The sequence below is a fragment of the Pteropus alecto genome, unplaced genomic scaffold (genome assembly GCF_000325575.1).
Source record: "Pteropus alecto unplaced genomic scaffold, ASM32557v1 scaffold39, whole genome shotgun sequence".
NCBI classification, from domain to species: domain Eukaryota; kingdom Metazoa; phylum Chordata; class Mammalia; order Chiroptera; family Pteropodidae; genus Pteropus; species Pteropus alecto.
This window is the reverse complement of record NW_006443568.1, coordinates 8,921,518-8,941,254: the sequence shown is the minus strand read 5'-3', so window position 1 is coordinate 8,941,254 and position 19,737 is coordinate 8,921,518. Positions and strand designations below refer to the sequence as shown.

At 50.9% G+C, this 19,737-nt stretch overlaps 1 protein-coding gene and 1 long non-coding RNA gene across 2 annotated transcripts in view; both read left to right on the top strand.

Annotated features, from left to right (window-relative positions):
- The window catches only part of ZDHHC18 (zinc finger DHHC-type containing 18), a 28,060-nt gene extending 10,535 nt beyond the window's left edge, over positions 1 to 17,525 (top strand). Inside the window, exons 4-9 of the mRNA XM_015598803.1 lie at positions 10,415 to 10,564; positions 12,097 to 12,234; positions 12,352 to 12,400; positions 12,949 to 13,051; positions 14,515 to 14,627; positions 15,473 to 17,525. Of these exons, the coding sequence (XP_015454289.1) occupies positions 10,415 to 10,564; positions 12,097 to 12,234; positions 12,352 to 12,400; positions 12,949 to 13,051; positions 14,515 to 14,627; positions 15,473 to 15,590 (671 nt within the window). The 3' untranslated portion in view covers positions 15,591 to 17,525. The remainder of the gene's footprint in view (positions 1 to 10,414; positions 10,565 to 12,096; positions 12,235 to 12,351; positions 12,401 to 12,948; positions 13,052 to 14,514; positions 14,628 to 15,472) is intronic.
- On the top strand, positions 14,637 to 15,272 carry LOC112472932. Its single transcript, XR_003043830.1, has 2 exons — positions 14,637 to 14,766; positions 14,868 to 15,272. It is a non-coding gene; the product is annotated as an uncharacterized LOC112472932 (long non-coding RNA).
- Positions 17,526 to 19,737: the final 2,212 nt, after the last annotated feature.

The window sequence follows — 19,737 nt, the reverse complement described above, 5'->3', positions numbered from 1 at the left end:
TGCTGAGAAGTGACATGGGTATTTGCACACCTCAGGAGTTTCCGGTCCATGGTTAGCTCCTTCCCCTAACAGGGTGGCTTTCAGACAAGCTTTTAAACACCTAGCTGGCCCTGAAGAGCCCTAGTGGCTTGTAAGAGTCAGAGCCCTGCTGCACCTGTCACAGGAAGTCGTTCCACTGATTCTCTGGAGCAGCTCGGGAGGTGGGCAGGAGGGGAGAGGATGTTCTCTTGCTCTTTGTCTGTTTCTTGTTTCATCCTCTGCCTAGGCCTGGCCTTGGCCACGCCCTTGGTTGCTGTCTTCCTCTGCTTACATTCAGCTTCCTTCTCCCTTGGGCCACTGGCCTCCTGTTTTCTGCTCTGTCAGAATCCCACAGTCTGACCTGGGCTGGTCTGCCTAGCAGCAGGGAGGCTCTATGGCAGCCACATATCTCCTCTCTCCTGGTCAGGGCTAATCAGGAGGCAGGATTATTGTCCAGTGCAGCCTGGGCTCAGAGGTCTGGCCGCCTGGAATCCTCTGCCTCCTGTGAGCTGCCTGGGTAATACTGACAACAGTAATCCTCCATGTTTGGGGAGGGCTTGACTGTGTGCTGAGGGTTTCCCATCCATTATCCCTACAAATCCTCATGACAGCCAACTGTGCCGATTCAGAAACTGAGGCAGGCGGTCACAGGCTGGGGGTGGGGGCACGGAGTCGGCGTGTGTGCCTTTACTCCCAAACCGCGTGACCACAGCTGACGGCCCCATGGCCACGGCCATTTCATCCTTGTGCCTCAGCTCAAGTGTCCCATGCTCTGGGAAGCCTTCGTGATCCCAGTTGAGCCACACCTTCCATGACACATTCCCAGAGTGCCTTGTCCTGCCATCTGAGCCCTGTGCTGCATGGTGGTATTACGCAGTCGTCAGGCAGGCTTGGCAGACTTTCTTGAGCAGTGAGTGTCTTGTTCACCTTGTCTGCCACCTGGATGGCTCAGTGACTTTGGCTGAAGGGTTGATCCTCTATGAAGCTCCTCCTTGCTGTCCCCAGGTTACTTGTGAAGAGACAGCTGGAACTTCTCCCAGTTAGGCATTAAGGGGTTTGATCATTATGTGTTAGATCATTCGTGTTGATTCTATGTGCTGGCTCCTAACTGAGAGGGAAGGGGGTGCATAGGAAGGCCTGACTGGCCACCACAGGTGAGATTGGGCTTTGGAAGAGGATCAGAGAAACCAAGAGTATCATCTGCCTGGAGGATATGGGAAGGCTTCCTGGAGAGGTGCCTTGAGCCAAATGATAGAGTTTGGGTGGAGTTCAAGCATAGGAAGATATGTGAGGGGAGCCCTCCAGGCTGGAACAGGAGGAGAGGACAGAGTGGGAAGGAGGGGGGACAGGCGTGGGACCTTGAGCAGGCTGTGTTGGCTGGAACACCACAGATGCGTCAGAGAACTTGCGACATTCCCAGTGGAGGATGGGGTGGAGTCAGTCCTGTGGGGCCCTGAATGTTAGGATGGAGATTTTCCTTGGAGAACAGTTGCCAAGCCTGGACAGTGGCATCTTTGAATTCAAAGGCATCTTTGAAAGGGCCTTGAATTCTCAAACTTAAGCAGGAGTCTTCTAATCAGGGTGAAACATATTTTCTTGAAAAGGACTAAGGTTATGAGCCTTTTCAAGAAGGTTAGGGGCTGGCTTTGAGATGCTGGTGCTGTGCACATAAGCGTGAACTACTTGGCTGTACCTTGGCCCATGCAAATTGTGGGCTTCTCACTTTGGCCCCATAGGCCAGCAGCTCCAGCCCAATGAGATCTGGCCTGAGCTCTCACCCTGGAAGCACCATTTGAGGTAGAATGACCAGTACCTCTCAGTTTTCCTAGGACTGTCCCTGTTTTAGCACCGAAAGTCTAGCATCTTGGGAAACCCCTCAGATGCAGGCAAACCGGGGTGCTTGGTCACCCTGGTCTGGAATCCTGACTTGTCAGCTGGCAAGCTGTGCAGCTGGATCACTCTGCAGGGCCACACATAGCCCAGTTACTCTGGGCAGTTGGGAGAGAGGTAGGAGGCAGGAATGTTGGCTTCCAAAAGCTCCTGGTCTGATGAGAGACGATAGAAATATCTGAATCTGAGTGACAGACACTCTTCTAGATACAGTCACAACTCACAGGACAGACACGAAGGCCGCCTCTCCCTCTGCCACCACACAGCAGGTGACAACCCGCATTCTGTCTGTCTCCAGGATGCCTCCCCTTAGGTCTTCCTGAAGCCCACAGCCCTGGAACAGACTGCCCGGATTGGCTCAGGGCTCTGCTGATCAGGCCCGGACACCTGGCCTCACCCTTCAGACATAGTTGTCTCTTCAAAACCCAGGTTTGGGCTTGGCCCTCCCTGGCTCAGAATTTGGGTGACGCCCTGGTGCCCTCAACAGCATTTCTTGAAGATCAGTCATTAGGGTACAACCTTTGTGCTTTTGCCCTTCCTGCATCTCACCATGTACCTTCATTTCTTTACTATTTTCCTTTAAATGGCTCAGTTTTATATGTATTTTATGAGGAAAATCTATATCACCCCTGTAAGCAGAAAGCCACTTGTTCTGAATAGAAGGTAATCATAAAAACAAAAATATAACAATGCTACAGAAGTCTTGATGGTTACAGTTGCCTCCAGAAAGCAGTCACTTTGAGGCCCATGAGGATCATAGGCATTAGGTATTAAAAGTTGAGACTTTCTCTTGATGGAGCCAAAGTCTTGAAAGAGAATTGAAAAGGGAATAACATATCACATGATTCAAGATTGCTTAGTGTCATGGCCAGGAAACAAACTGTCTTCCACCCTTGAAAGCAACAACTCATGTCCCACCTTCCTGAAAACTCTCCCGCCCACCCTTCCCCCATCTCCTGCCACTCTCCAGTTCCCCCAGACCGCCAGCCCCCCAGCACAGTTAACGGGTCTGTGCCTGTGCCCACTGCTCGCTCTCCTCCCCTAGTGAGCCTGAGGAATTGTTCTTTCTAATCCAGCTTAATTGCTGCTTCATCTTTTGCTTTCTTGAGTGCTGCCTCCTGCCCCACCCCACATGTTCCCCTTTGTATTCTCATGGTATTGAGTTTAGACACCAGTAATACCATTAACTGATTAGCTATGGGTTAGGCTTTTACATTATAGCATCTCTAATTTGCTTCATCATCTTGCAAGGTCGATGTTATTATCCAGTGAGGAAACTGAGGCTCAGAGAGCTTGAGCAGCTTCCTCAAAGTGACAGGCTAACTAGCGGCCAGGCCAGGTTTCAAAATGAGATCACGCTGGCCTCATAGTTACCACATTTGACTCACAGTGCCTCTTACACTGACTAATTATCCACTTTGGTTCACTCTGCCCTCAGGCCAAGCTCTTCCTGTATCCCCAGGTTACCTACCACTAAGCCTGTATGTGGTAGGGGCTCCATAAACCTCTGGAATGAACAGAAATGGTCAGGTGGGGATTTCAGTGACCCAGCGCTCACAGCCTGGGCACTGGCTGACCTTGAGCTGCCCGGAAGCTGAGCAGACTGCAGCCTTACAGCTGTTTCCTCCGTAGGTGGGGATAACAGAGGACCCCACAGTCAGGGCCCCACAGGCTGGGTCGAGATCCCAGTCTTCCCTCACGAAAGCCTTCTCAGAAGCTCGTGGCCAGCCCCAGGGAGCTTCCACGCCAGCCACTGAATTTAGTCACAGCTGCAGCCATTCAGGCTCTTTCTGCAGAGGGCCTGCCTGCTTCTCTCCCTGGGCTGTGGTCGGGGTATAGACACCCACAGCGGGCCTCTTGGTCAGGAGGAAGGTGTGTGGAGACTCATTTGCTTCTCACAGCCATTTGGTGAGAAGGAACTTTCCCCCCATTACCACTTCCCCAGGGGCTTAGTTTCCCACCTGAAGGCAGCAAGAGCGCCTCTTGAGGAGGAGGGCACCTTTTTACTTCTTGAGGAAGAGGCTGAAGCAGAACAAGCCCTGGAGTAGATCTTAGATCCCCTTAGGGCGGAGGTAGTATCTCTTCTATCACCTTCTTCATTTCTTCAACAAATATTTTCTGAACTGGTGACCAAAGCAAACATTTGGCTCATCGATACATATTCGCCCCTTACTTCTCCCCTCACTTGCCATCCCCAGGCCTTGTACAATAGCTTGGCACAGTAGATGCTAATATTTGAAAGAATGAACAAATGAATGCCTTGGAAGACAAGGGTTCTAATTTCAGCCCCACCTTAGCACCTCGGTTTCCCCATCTGTGAAACGTGGGCACATATTCCCTGGCTCAGCCCAGACCATTTTTTTTCACGAGTGTGACAGGGAATATCAGTACACTTTAAAACTTGTTTTTGTCTATTTAAACTTAAGGGGCTTGAGCCTAGTGGCCAGGAATGGCAAATGGACTTGCTCTAACAATGGACAGGCACTAACAAGCTACCACTGGTAGTGACTGCTGGGAAGAGTGGGTTGAGGAGGATTCTGAGGTCAAGTCCAGGGTGACGATTGGCCAGGACTATTTGGCCTGTGAAAAAGCAGTGGGAGAGCAGCTTGTCTTCCCTCTGCTGTGGGGTTCAGCCTCTGTAGTGACCTCCTTTGACCCAGCTCTTTTAGGGCCCTGTAGTTCGTGACTTTCATTTAGCATCTGGGTGGCACCATTGCTCCAAAGTGATCCTTCTCCCGTGCCTCTGGCTCTTGTCAGCCTAAGGAAGTTGGACATGCAGAGCTTCACTTCCTCTTTCTCAGTTCTAGCTAGCAACAAGCCTGGGCCTGAGGTCGGCACATGCTGGTAGGAGTTTCCTCCCTGCCTTGGGGGGAGGCTCGGGCTCCCGTCTGCCCTGGGGAGGGCCTGTGGGAATCTTTGGAGAACTCCAGTAACTTTTCTCTTAGTCCTAAAGAGGGTCTAAGATGGGTTGTGTTCTGAAGATGGGTTGTATTTCTTTGTAAATCAGTTGTTTAGAATATAGTTTCATAAAAACAGCAATGATAATAATGGCTAATATTTCTTAAGCTCTTGCCAGGTGCTAGACACTTGGCTAAACCCACGTGATGAATTCTCGCCTAATCCTCCTAACAATACTAAAAAACAGATGATGTTGATTATGTCCCATTTTCATATGATGAGGGCACAGAGAAGTTAAGCAATTTGACCCACGTCACACAGCTAGTAAGTGGTTGGGCTGAGATTCATAACCACATGTCTGAGCACGGTACACAGCCACCGCATGAACTGTTTGTCAGGATCAAGGCCCTCGTGGATCTAGCCCTGTGCTCAGAGCTGACCTTGCAACATCTCATTCCACCCACAACCCTTTGAGATTGAGACTCTCTTAGCTCCATTTTATGAATGAGAAAACCGAGGGTCAGAGAGGTGAAAGGAGCAAGTAAGTAGCTCCTTTTACCTCTCTTTGTAAGGAGCAAGTAAGTAGCAAAACCAGAATTCGAACCCAGTGTTTGACTCTAGGGCCTACATCTTACTGTCCTTTGTGAAAACAGCTATTAGTAAATACTCACCAGGTGCCAGTTCCTTGTACTACTTCTGATCCTTACAACCCTTTAAAGAAGTTGTTATTATTTATCTGATTTTATAGATGCTAAAACAGGCTCACGGAAGTTAAGTAACTTCCCCAAGGGCACCAGCTTATAAATGGAAGGGTCTGGATTTGAACTCCAGGCCTGCCTGAGTCCAGAGCATGTTTTCTCTCCTCTTTGCTTGCTGCCTCACAGTTCATAGGCCCAAGACTACATATTTATTCCACTGTCCCTGCTCTCACAAGATATATGGTCTAGGTGGAGAGACGATGTACACACACACACACAGCAGTCCTGTCACACCTCAATATGGAGCAACGAGCATATTTAGGTGCTGTGTGCGAGCCTCTGAGGCCGAAGTGGTCAGAAAAGCTGCTGGAGACCAGACAGGGCTCTAGTGCATCCTGGCGAGCAAAATGAAGGAAGGGGCTGGGGCTTGGTGGGAGCACGGGCAAGAAGCCATAGTCTCCAGGGACTCATTGGGTAGAGGAGTGGGAGAAAATTGGGAACAGAGGTAGGGCCCAATTGGGAAGGGCCCTAATATCAGGACAAGGAATTTGTCCTTTATCTTGTTTTTTAGGGGAAGAGACTAAAGGGTTTTGAGCTGAGAAGTAACACAAAAGGGGTTATTTAGAGGAATGTGGCAGTGTATACAGTGGGTCGAAAGGCAGAGGGGCTGGAAGCAGGGAGTCTTCAGCTGATTGGTGATGCAGGCCTGGCCTGGGTAGTGTGTTGGGAGTGGAGAGTGAAGTGGCCAGGCAGGGATGAGGAAGGATGGGTCTGCAAAGAGTCCCTAAACTGGATTCCCCCGCCTCTGCCGCTCAGTGGCCGTGTGACCTTGGGCAAATCCCCTAACCTCTCTGGGCCTGTTTTTCTCATTTGTAAACTGAACCAGTTAGAACTGAGGCAGTGAGCAGAGGGACATTTATCAAGTATCTGTGATGTGCCAAGGCCTGTGTTACGCTTTGAGGTTCCTGCCAGCTCTTGGATTGTGCCATTGGTAGAAATAAGGAACCAGGCAAGGGTAAATAACACTCATTATGATACTTTAAAATTTACAAAAGGACCTCAAGCCCAAGCTTTGGAAACTTGGTTTCACATCCTGGTTCTGTCACTTACTAGCTGTGTGGCCTGGATAAGTCAATTAACCTCACTTTAAAGTCTCCCTAAGTATAACCTGGAGATGATAATGATAACTTGACCTCTTAGGATGCCGTCAGGGTTACAGGAGACAGTGTCCGCAGAGTGCTCAGCATATAGCAGACCCTCAGTGCACTATCCACTTTCCCTTGAGACTTCCCTTCTTTCTCTCAGTAATTCTGAGCTGCTAATAACAGTGCACACTCCTTAGCCATTTACTTTGTGCCACTTCACATATATTGACTCATTTAATCCTCACAACAACCCAATGATGGATACTGTTATCCCTATTTCAGTGATCAAGGACACAGAGGCATGGAGAGGTTAAATGATTTGCCCTGTCACACATCTAGCAAACAGTATAATTAGGAGAAACTCAGCTAGTAAGAGGTGGAGCCAGGATTCATGCCCCATTTTACCCACCTGTTATTCCCATTTTACAGAAGAGAAAACTAAGGCTCAGAAAAGTCCATTTGACCTCAACCTCACACACAACCAGTCAGTGGCAAAACTGGGTTTCAGAGTGTGTCCATTGACTTCGGCCCCCTGCCCTTTACCGTGCCACCAGTTTTAAGAAAAAGAGGGATGCTCAGATGCTTAGTTCTATTTCAAAAATACTATGATTGAGGTGATGGTAAAATAATCTAGCAAAAGTATGCCTAGTAGCTGGGAACGTGAGATGTGAGTCTCTTTGCTTCACTGCTGCCTGCCAAGTGCCTAGAATAGTGCCTGGCACATGGTAGGCACTCAGTAAACAATCATCAGAGCGAAGTAGCCAAATTGGAGATATCTGGGGTGTTGATCTGGTAGAAGTAATGGCTGGGAGTGTAGTTGAGGGCTGGGGATCACAGACAGCCCTGTGTGACTTCTGGAGTTCTGTCCAGGAAGGAGCCTCTGTGGCCTAGGTACCAGCAGGCTCATTGGGTATAATCGTGGGCTTTGCATATGACAGACATGGGTTTCAGATTCCTGCTCCGCCAGCATACCAGCTACATGACCTTAGATGAGGCCTTGGACCTTCCTTTTTCTTAGTTTTTATTGAAGTATAATGGGCCCACCAAAAGTATACAGATCATAAGTATTCTCTTTAAGTGTTCACAAACTAAACGCACACATATAATCCACACCCAGATCAAGACACAGCATATGAGCAGTGTCCCAGGATCCCTACCTCACTCCCCTTTCTGATCACTGTCACCCGTCCTGTAACCACGACCCTGACTTCTAACTCCAAAGATTACTTTTACCTGTTTTTGAACATTTGCGTTCTTAACGTGTGTGATTTCTTCACTTTACACAATGCTGATGAGACTCATTTGTGTTGCTGTGTGTGGTTGAGGATCGTTCTTTCTCATTGCTGTATAGAATTCCATTGTGTGAGTATACACTTTTTAAAATCCATTCCGCTATTGATGGGCATTTGGATAGGTCCAGCTTTTGGCTGTTATGAGAATTATTGCTACAAACATTCTCGTGCATGTCGTTTGGTGCACATCAAATTCTACACATTTCTGTTGGGAAGACACCTGGGACGGGGATTGCTGGGGACGCACATGCCGAGCTTTCATCATTATCGCCAGTTTTCCACAGTGGTCATATGAGATTTCTAGTTGCTTCACATTTTTGCCAAAACTTGCTTTAATTTTTTTTTTCCTCATTTTGGACATTCTGGTGCATTGTAGCGATAGCATATTGTGGTTTTAATTTGTGTTTCCTTGATGACTAATGAATATGAGCACCCTTTTATGTGTTTATCAGCTGTTTGGACAGCTTCTTTTATGAAATGCCAGTTTGAATCTTTGGTCCAAATTTGAATTCAGTTGTCTGACTTTTCTTACTAATAGGAATTCTTTATGTATTCTGGATACAAATCCATTATCAGATATTGTAAATATCGTCTCTAACTCTGAAGGTTACCTGTTCATTCTTTAAATGATATCTGTAGATGAACAGAAGTTCTTAATTGTGATATAATGCAGTTTAGCAAATTGCTCTTTTATGATTAGCCCCTTCGTGTCGCGTTTAAGAAATTTTTGTCTACAGTTGTGAAGTTGTTCTCTTATTATTTTTTTAATCTAGGACTTTTGCATTTGGAGCTGCAGTCCATCTGGAATTGAATGTGTCTTTGGTGGGAGGCAGGGGTGCAGAAGCATTTTTTCCTCGGTCGTATATCCAGTGCACCCAGCACTGTTTATTGAAGAGCATCTTCCTTCACGGCCCTGTCGTGTTGCCTTTGTCCTAAAGCACGTGGTCATGTATATGTCGAGTCTGTTTTCAGATTCTCTTTTCTGGTCCACTGGTCAGCATTTCTACCCTTGCACCCAAATCAGGCTATCTTAAATACTACCACTTTACTCTAAGTCTTGATATTGAATTGTGTAAGTCCTCTACCTTTGCTCTTCAAGAGTGCCTAGGCTGTTCTCAGCCCTTTGCATTTCCATATCAATTTTAGAATGAGTTTGTTGATTTTCTCTCTCACACACACACACACACACACACACACACACACACACACACGAAAAAGACCCTGGGAGTTTCGATTGGGATTATGTTGAATCTGCAGATTAATATAGGGACAATAAATCCTTTTCTAATATTGAGTCTTCCAACTCTTGAATATGAAATATTTCTGTATTTCATTTTCTTTTAAAAATTTTCTTTTTTAAATTTTAATTCCCCTCCCCCCACTTCCACTCCTGACCTACAGATGTTGCCATCTCCCCGTAAGAACTGGATCTCTGAAGGGGGGGAATCTCCTCCCACGTGCTCGCAGCACGCACCCGGTGCCTGGCGCACCCGGGGTCTGGCGTACCCAGGGTATGGGCCATGGCTCCGCTGGGGCTCGAACCCAGGATCTTCTGCGTGTAAAGCAGACGTGCTAATCACTACTCTATGGAATCACCCTCTCTTAAAATTTTTATTATGAAAAATTGCAAACATCCAGAAAAGTGGGAAGAATTAGTACGATGAATTCCTATACATTCACCATTTAGGTTTAATAGTTGTATCATATATACATATATGTATAATTCTTATTAATTCATTTCATAGTAAATTATAGACATTATAGACACTTTACCTATAAATACTTCAACGTGTATCTTCAAAATCTAAGGACAGTCTCCCACATAACCACAATTCCATTGTCATATCTAGGAAAATTACAGTTCCCAAATTTCTAATCTCTAGTCATTTTTCCCCTGTTGCCCTCCAGATGTCTTTTGTTGTTGTGTTTGATTTTGTTTTTCAAATCTAGGAGCATGCATTGCTTGTTTACATCTCCTAACTCTCTTTTAATTTAGAACCATCTTCCCTCGAAGTCATGTAAGAGACTTTGACTTTTGTTAGAGATCAGGCCAGTGGTCTTGTAGTTGTCCCACATTCTGGATCTGATTGTTTCCTTATAGCATTGTTTACTTTGCCCCTCCATCTCCTGAACCTCCTTGGAAACTGGAACTTGTATCTAGGCTTGACTAGATGCAGATAAATTTCACTAAGTCTTCCCAAGGTCTCCTTCTCTGATAGGTCTTCTCAGAGTTCTGTATGTCCACTGGTATGTGAGCAGGAGTGTAAAGCTTTAGCACACAGCAGTGTCAGTAAGCAGTCGTAGCTCTTAATATTGTCCCTGCCTTAGGCCAGCAGTTTACCCCAACTTTTGTTTCCTGGAAATTTGCCCTGAGGCTTCTCTTCTCCCAGCCAGGCAGCAGTGGCTTTCTCCAGCCTGGGGCTCCTGGCTCTGGGCTTGGACGTCCCCCACCTTTCTCTCCTCCCACCCTCAGACAACACAGGCAGTTCCACGTACCGGCCACCCCCTCGGACTCGGGAGGTGATGATCAACGGGCAGATGGTAAAGTTGAAGTACTGCTTCACTTGCAAGATGTTTCGGCCACCCCGGACCTCACACTGCAGTGTCTGCGACAACTGTGTGGGTAAGTGGGAGGTGGGTGGGATGCAGGGAGCCCTGAGAGATGGAGTGCTGGAGTCAAGGAGGTCGCTCACGGGAGTCTGAAATATTCAGGGCTGGGCGAGGCGTCTGGTTCACCCAGATTTGCTCTGACTGAAGAAGAACCATGGAGGGGGCTCTTGGCTTCAGCCCAGGATTGGTACGTTCCTTCCCCCCAGGTCGGAAGTGTGGGGCGGGCACAAAGGCCCTGAACCCTTCTCCCAGGCCCAGCCTGGTCCTCAGTAGACCCAAGGTCCCAGCCACCAGAGACTGGAACAATAACATTTTAGATAGGTTTGGGCCAGAAAAGGAATGATCTACCCTCCAGTGGCCCAGGACAAGCTATACTGAAAGACTTTGATCTGATTCCCAGGGTTTGGGAAGGACAAGAATCTGGGAACAGAGGAGTTTAAGCTGTGAGGTGGAGAGGATGTAGCCAGGATTGGAAGCTAAGCTCCTGACCCACAACTACAGTGGTTGCTAGGGAACCAGAGGCTGTTTCGTTCCCTCCCCTGCCCTCCAAAGGCCAGGCAGCTCTGATGGGGACCAAGGGCGTGCTCCTGGGAGGGTGTCATAAGGGAAATGCTATGCAAGAGGACCCAGGTGAGCTGAGCCACAGTGACTGTGCATAGATGTCAGGGCAGTGAGCTCATCACGCTGGCTCAGCAGGGGAACAGTGGGGAACACCCCATGACGGTAGGCAGTGAAATGGGTTGACTCAGTGGGCATCATTCATCCATGAGAACTTGCCCCACCCACCCCTTGCGAAGGGTGCTGGCTTTGGCGTGAGGCCTGCAACAGGCTTATGACCCACATTCCCACAGGGGACTTTCCTCACCAGTCTGGGTGTGACCCCACCCCCAGGGACATGGTGCTGCTGTGAGATCAGCCCTCTAACCTGGCTTCTTATGCCAGTTCCCCACTAGTTACATAGCGGCCTTGCCCCTCCTTGGGCCTCTAATTCTACTGCAAGGGATAGGGGTCATTGGTTGTTGGCATGTGGCCGGGGTTATAAGCCAGGCAACAAGTACTTTTTGTGAGTCTTTTTCCAGGCACTGTTGGACCTGAGATTCAGCTCAGTGTGGGGCCAACACAGGCCCCCTCATGGACCTTAGAGTTAAGTAGGAGTAATTGGCTAGTCTGCTAATTATAAATTAGTATGTAAACATCATGGACAAAGTGCTGCAAAAGATAAGTGCCAGGCTAACTAACAGGGCAGGTAACAGGGTGCCCTTAACTTGTCTGGGGTCAGAGGACACTTTCTTAAGGAAGTGGCTTTGCAGCCGAGACATGAAGGAGGAATTACCTGCCATCAGGTAAAGAGACAGGAAAGAATGTGTATGGCAGTGGGAACCAGTTGACAAAGGACCTTCAGAAGCAGGGAGAGTCTGAGGGAGGAACTGAGAGTCGGCTGGTGCAGAGAGTGAGAGGGTAGGAAAGCCCTAGCCATGGCATGAAGCCTCGAACACCTGTGCTGTGCAGGCCGGCACTAACCCGCCTCCCCTGGCCCTTTTCCAGAACGGTTTGACCATCACTGCCCCTGGGTGGGCAACTGTGTGGGGAGACGGAACTACCGCTTCTTCTATGCGTTTATTCTCTCCCTCTCATTCCTGACGGCCTTCATCTTCGCCTGCGTGGTCACCCACCTGACGCTGCGTGAGTTGGCAGTGGGGGCGGAGGCGAGCAGGGGGCGAGACAGCGAGCTCAGCCAGGCCAAGGGGCTGTGGTCACTGTCCCTCTGAGCTGTGCCCTGTCCTGTTTCTTCCTCCTCAGGTTCTCAGGGAAGCAACTTCCTTTCCACTCTGAAGGAGACACCGGCGAGATATCCTTTGCCCTTTGTCCACTAGTGGATGCCCTGGTGGGAACTGAGGCCCCTTCACAGGGGTGAATCCCCACACCTCATCCTGTAAACAGGGGAATGGTGTAGAGCTGATGCTTGTCCTCTAGAATCCGATATACCAGCTGCTTCTGTTCACACCCAGGCTAGAGCTGATCCTAAATGGGTTGTCGTGGGATTGGGGTGGCCAAGAACTGTCAGGAACCACAGTCCCTGTCTTCACTTAAGACACCCAGTTCCCTGGACCACGTCACGTCTGAGACTCTTGGTGCTTGGAACCCCCTCTTCTCTCTACCATCTGTCACCCTGAGCTTGTCCTGCTCTCGAGGGGAGCTCCCAAACTCTTCTTGGGGCCCAGAAGGTGGTCCTGCTAAGTGGTGACTGGGCCACAAGAAGGTTATGAACTTATTTCCTTTCTGGGGCGGTAGCTCCACAGAAGTAGGTGAGAAAGGTGGGTGTGGCAAGCTCCCAGGCACAAGGGAGGCTCCCAGCCCTGTTCCCCGTGTGGGCCCTTGACTGCTCTGCCTGCTCACTGTGCTGGAGTTGGTGATCTGCTTCTTCTCCATCTGGTCCATCCTGGGCCTCTCAGGGTTTCACACTTACCTCGTCGCCTCCAACCTGACAACTAATGAAGATGTGAGTAAGGCTGGAGCAACCCCTAATCCCTGGGCAGGACCCTCGGAGGGAGGCAGGGCTGAGGGAGCTGGAGTGGCCACAGTGCAGCCCTGACTCTCAGGCTGCTGGGGACACGTGGGTGGAGACAGAAGGCAGCCAGACATCTCGCTGCAGTGCTCACGGCTCAGCCGTGGGAGACCCAGTACAGGTTTCTGAGGCCCCCGCAGGCCTCGGCCCTTTGGTATGGGCTTCTGGGTCCCCAAGTCACTTTCTTCTTAACCCCATAGGAGCAGCACTGGGTCCATAACAGTCATTGCATTTGGCCAGCACATTGCCATTTCCAGAGTTCTTTTAGTTCCTATCACCTCTTTGGGTCCTTTTGTCAACTCTGCGGCAGAAAGAACTGGGATGCTTTTTCTCCATTTCATAGCTGAGTGTCTTGCCCCAAGGTGACACAGCTGGGAAGTGACAGAGCCAGGCTGTGCCCAGAAGCTATGGCCATGCTCACTGTACCCCACTGCACTTGCAGGCAGCAGAGATGATTGTTCTGAAGGTGTCCTCGAAGCTCCTTGAGGCTTCCTTATTGAGGGGGCAGCCAGGATAAGACTGTGAAGCTCCATCAACCCTCTCTACCTGCTGCTTTACAGACCCCCACCAACGAGCACTGTCTGAGCACTTACTGTGTGCCCATCCCTGGGCTAGATCTGACCTCCCCTTCCCATTCTCCCAGACAATAAAACAAATGAGAGCATCTGTTCCAGGGCCACCATCCAATACGAAGAGTTCCATCAACCAACAGAAAATACATTCCTTGACCTCAGCTTCTCATTTGGGGAAACAAAACTTAACACACACGATAAGGCTATCATATGCTGGGTGATTGCAGGATATTGCTAGTGGTTAAACAAAAAGGACTGATATGAACAAATAAATTTGGAAAACTCTGGATCTGAGTGAAGCAGGTATCCTTCACTGCTGAACTCAGTGCCTTTGATAGCCAGCTTCACAGGCTAGAGATGGGCAAGATTTCGTCTGATGCTCCAGCAGTGCTAGCAGAGAGCTGGTAAAAGAGAGTTCCCTATTTTTCACATTAAGATTGAGACTCGCCAGAGAAGTAGTGATCTGTCCAGGGTCATGCAAGTCAGTGGCAGGGCCGGGGTCCACAGTCAGGTCAGCCTGAGCTCTGTGCCCTTGTTCTGCCCTCCCCCCGCCGCTTAGGTAGCTGGCCAGAGAAGGGAGGATGCACCCAAAAAGTTTCTTTTGGAGGCTTCTCTTTGGCTTTATCCTGGTTGGGGCGGCCTCCTCTCTACTGGGTGCTCCCCACATTCTCATTGAATGGTCCAGGTCAAAGAGGTGTCCTTTCTAATAGTCTAGCCAGAATTGGTTCCAGAAATCACTGGTTCCCCCCGTCCCTTCCCCCGACCCACGCCTCTAGACCGCCTTCCTAGAAAAGCAAAGCCTGACCTAGACCTTCCTGCTTGCAGATCAAAGGCTCGTGGTCCAGCAAGAGGGGCGGTGAGGCCTCCGTCAACCCCTACAGCCATAAAAGTGTTGTCACCAACTGCTGTGCTGTGCTCTGCGGCCCCCTACCTCCCAGGTGAGACGGGGTGATCCTGTGAGTCCACACCTCTCAGATAGATTGTGGAGTCAGCAGATCTCTCTCCACACCACAGTCCTCTGTCCACCATTCCCTGCTAAAGGCACTCAGGGTATTTGTCACATAAAAGAGTTCTGTGGTGAGTTGTAATTTTTAATCATGTGCTCATTTTAGGAAAAAATTAAGTACAGAATATTTAAAAAGAAGAGTATTAGACTCACATGTAATCTTATTCCCCAGGGATAACCACAATTAATGTTTTGGCTACGCTTGGGTGACGCTGCCCTTCTGGTGCTGATGGCGGCATTGGGTGGGGCCTCTGTCCTCCTTCCTGGCAGAAGAGAATCCTGGTAGCTCCACCCTTCTGGGAGGTGCCCCATCTGTCCTGACAGTAGGGGGAGCCAAAGCGCCAGAACTGGAGCTAAGTTGCAGTGGACACTGCAGGAACAAGACTTCCCCACACTGCACCCCTCTCCTGCCTGATGTCTGTCACCCATCCTGCCCGGGGAAGGACAGTAGGAATTGCACAGTCTTCAGATGCCCTTTCATTCTTGCTTTTCCCCTCACCTATAGCCTGGCTTCTTGGCAGCCAGACAGAAAGATGGGCCAGTTTGAATTAACAGTGAATAAATTCTGTGGCCAAAAGCCAGGTGTCCAGAGTGTGAAGAGGGCCCTTCCGGAAGGGAGGAGTCTGGATCTCCCACAGTGGGAAGGCAGCTCCCCTTTCCTCAGCCCTTCTAGGGCTGGGTCTTCCCTTGGCTGGAAGGTGGACTCTGCCATCCAGCCCCAGGCCTGGAGCTCTAGTGTCAGGCGGATCCTCATATGTCCCCCTTGTGTTTTGGAAGCCTGATTGACCGGAGGGGATTTGTACAGCCTGACACCGTGTTGCCCTCGCCTGTCAGAAGCAACGAGCCAACCCATGGAGCCAAGCCCGATGCCAGCATGGTAGGAGGCTACCCCTGAACCGGGCTCTGTACTTGCCACCTGCTGGCCTGTCCTGTCCGCCTCTCAGCACTCACCTGCCACCCTCCACACCTGCCGGGACCCTCCCATTCCACCCGAGGGAAGCAGAGCCGCCAAAGACTCGAGTCTTGTCGTATTTATTTCCCACCCTGCGTGGCTTGCCCCACACTGTTCCATGGCTGTACCCTCTGCTCCCCAAACCCAGGTTCCCACAGCCTTGGGCCCGAGATCCCCCAGTGATCAGTGGCAGGAGGAACAGGATAGAGAGGCCAGGGCCCCTGTGGCCCCCGGAGGTACCATGGCAAGTCTCTGCCTGTGCCAGGGCGAGCCCTGTGTGAGTGAGAGTGCGGACGAGTGTGACCCCTCCCAGTAGGGGGAGCTGCTGGGTCCTGTGAGCTGGGGTCCTGGGGTGAATGAAGTAGGACCAGCGAGCAGTAGGCTCTGGACAGTGGGCTGTGGGAGAGGACGCCTCCACAAGCTGCTTTGGTTTGTGGGCTCCTTCATTCTTTTTGTGATAATCATTGTTCATTTTTTTTTCCCTTTGGAGTTGGCCAACAGAGTAGAGCTGGAGTTCCAGGTAGAGAAGGCAGAGGTGGGGCTGGATGGGGGGCAGCCTGTGTCAGAAGAAGCCAGACCAGCCAGCCAGGCACCCGAGACCTCAGCTCCTCCGTGATTCCTGGGCAGCATACCAAGAATTGGGGGCCTTGCCCTCTCTGCCCATGGAAGGTTCTCCATGGGGTCCTGGCCTGCCTCTCTACCCCCCACCTCTCTCCCAAGTCAGGTCTAAGGATGGAGAGATTATACTCATGCTGGCAATACTTGAAACGGGTTTATTAATGCTGGGTATTTTGCACAATTTTATAGACCTCTTTTCTACGTAACATTTTTTTAAATGGAAGAAGAAAAAGTCAGCCACATTGCTATCCGTGTAGTGCCAGGTTAAGGGTTATCAGAAGGCAAGATGGTTTTAATAAGTTTATTACAAGAGACCTTCTGGCCCTGAGTGAGTGAGTGAGTGTGTGTGTGCGTGTGTGCGTGCGTGCGTGCGTGCGTGCGTGCATGTGTGTGCACACACGCTCTTGTTCAAATGTGGCTGGGTCCCACTTCCCCACATCCCCATGGCTGCCCTCCTCCCTGCCATCCCCCTTGAGTGTCAGCAGGCAGCAGCAGGAGCAGCTTAAGCCATGGGGATAGGGAGCCTGTACATTGGTTACAAGAGACCCCTCAGCTCCTGCTGCAGCTCAGCCCTCATCCTATCTTTCCCTCCTCTAAGGACTTGAGATAGCCAATGGCTGGGGACTCAGCCACTCACCCCCTGACCCCACCCCTCCCACCCAGCCCCCAGGTCAGGCTTCAAGCTGGGATCTGCCTAGACAGGCTAAGGTTGGGTGTGGTGGATGAGGTAATGGCTGTGGGGAGTGGCTGTTGTCTACAAGCCACACCCCCTCCTCCAAGCCCTGAGTATGGGCTAGAGGAGAGGGAGTCACTGCCAACTGGAGGCCTCTAACCAGAGAAAAGGAAGGAAGGAGCAGAGTGTGCCAAGAGGCGAGTGAAGATTGGCCTAAATCTGGGCCAGAAACTCAGAGGATGTCCCTCCTCTGATGGGAGCTATAGTTTCTTGTCACATAGATAGAAAATTGTGCCTCTGTCCCCCTCCTTGGCCCTTCAAGTGGGCTGAAAAAGACACAAGGAGGTCCCCGCATCTAGCCCTTTCTTGCTCCAGAGGCTAGTTAGCTCACAGGCAGCTGAGAAGTGGCAGCCACAGAGGGTCCCCTCTGGGAGAAACAGCTTCACCCCAGCCTCAGGGCCCTGGGCCATGCTGCAGTGGCACTGGGAGGTGGGGAAGAAGTTGGCTAGAGGAGGGGACTCCCAACTGCCTTTTATTTAAGCCAGTATTCTTTGTTCCTGCTTGTAATAAAACTTTTTAAGAGTTGATTTGTTTTGGTTTGGTTTTTGTTTGCTCTTCCTTTGCTGAGGCCCCAAATGGCAGCTGCCTATTCTTCCAGCCAAACTTGGTCTTTCCTAGGGAGACAGAAGGCAGGTAGCCCAGCAAGCTGGCTAAAGTTCTCTCCTGGCTGAAGTCTGTGTGCTGGAGGCAGAATAGAAGGGGCTGTGGCTAGGCCCCCAGAGGTGTGTAAGAAGAGGCCATCCTGTCCTCTCTTCGTCCCCTCGACTTTCCCCTGCCTCAGGGGCTTGAAGACCTCCAAGTTATTCCTTGCTATCTTTCCTCTCTGACGCTCAGTGACTGCTCAGCTAAGAAAATGTTTATGAGACAGTAGATTCCAGTTTGAGAGCCAGAGCCTCCCTGGCCCCCACCCCGGCCTGGGCAGCAGGGCCCAGCCAGACAACTCATAACACTGGCCCGCCTCTCTGGTATCTCCTCCAGGAGGACACCTGTCAGGATTTTGCCATCTCCTGCACAGCCTGAGGGGAGCTAACAGGCCTCTTTGCAGAGGGTTAGCTGGTAAGACCATATCTTCCCTGTCGGCCAGCACTGCCCGCTCCCCTCAACACACCACCTCATCGTCATCGCATGCCTCGCCCACCCATGGAGCCCATTCATCTGTGTGTGTGGTGTGGTATGTGTGCTGGTGGTGGCAGGGTCCCCAGGGCTCCCCCTGAGCAGAAAGATGGGGGCGTGGGGTCAGGGCAACGAGCCCAGCCCTTCTTCGGACTGAGGAATTAGCTTCGCGCAGAGCAGCCCTCCTACTGGAGCAGGAGGTGAAGGGCGAGGACGGGGAGAGGATGGAGTACCTCCTCTGAGGTGCCTGGGCCTGTTCTGGTGGTGTCCTGGTGTGTAGGGGCCTTCGATCACTAACACTCTCCCGGCTTTCTGTCCTTGCTGAGCTTTCTCTCACCTGCCCGTTTTCTCTCCTGCTTTGTTGCCTGCTGCCCGAGCCTTGGCCCTTCTGTGGGGAAGAGGCAGGTGCTGTGGCGGCACCTGTCCCCGCTGGCACCCCTTCAGGCCTCCTGTCTCCTCCCAATCCTGCTAACCCTCTCTCTTCCTCTCCTCTGCTGTCCTGCCCGGGATCTCCAGTGCGTGCGGGGGCTTAAGGACCTCCTGAGGACCGCTGCTCTCTGCCTCTCCAGGAGTGGCCTGGGGGGAGCCAGGCACCCGGCACCTCCACCTGCCTAACCTGTGGCCCATCTGCCACCATCTGTGCCTACAGGGTCTACCCCCAAGTCTGCCCCACACGTGTGCTCTTTAGGGTCCCCCCATAGGGGGCAAGGGCTGGCCTCTTTGCCCCCGCCCCTACTCCATGCTGGCCAAAATGTAGAAAAGCCATAATGCAACTGTCAGCACAATAATGTAACACTATGCTGAAACTCACCCTCCCCTCCTGACTTCCCCTTCCCCAGATCTGTCAAGGCTCTTTGGGAACCTTTCCTTACAGCCTGCACCCCCACCACCAGGCATAGCCATAGGCAAGCTGAGCAGGTTTCTTCAGGAGCTGTCTGGGGTGTTGATGGTTGACGCTGCTGAACAAGTTTGGTGACTGTTCTAAGCACAACTGGTTTGACAATGTTCCCACAGCCCCCTCCACCCCCACCACCCAGAGTAGGAGGATGCTTGTACCCTTTGCTCCAGGTACTAAGGGACTGAGCTAGCTCTGACAGCCCGTGTTCTTCAGAGTAGCTACAGGAAACGGGGCTGGGTGCCTTGGAAATCCGCCGAGCCCATGGCTGGGGGCTGCTTGCCTGCCATCCTGTATCTTTTTTAACCAAAATAAAGACTTCCCTCTTCTTGCCATACCTTTGGCTGTCTGGTGCCACATTTACTTTGGGGGCTGGGGTTGGGGCTCGCAATGACTGCAGAACATCTGGCTCATTCTCACTGCCACCTTTGTTCTAGCTGGTCAATGCTATTTTGGAGATTTTAAAAAGAGGAACAACGAAGCCAGAAGTGATATAGGAAGAATGACCAGTGTCCTCTTCGCTCTGCCCCTCCAGAACTACTGGTCTCATTTCCAGAGACCTTTAAGCCTTAGCCAACCTCTGAACTCTGGAAGTTCCCAGCCCAGACTGAGACAGAGGGCTTAACTCTTTTCTGGGACTGTCACACCCCTGAACTGAGCCCAGCCCAGGGGAACACTCTCATGGAACCTTCCTTCTCCCCAGCTACCACCCCACGTCGAGATACACAGAG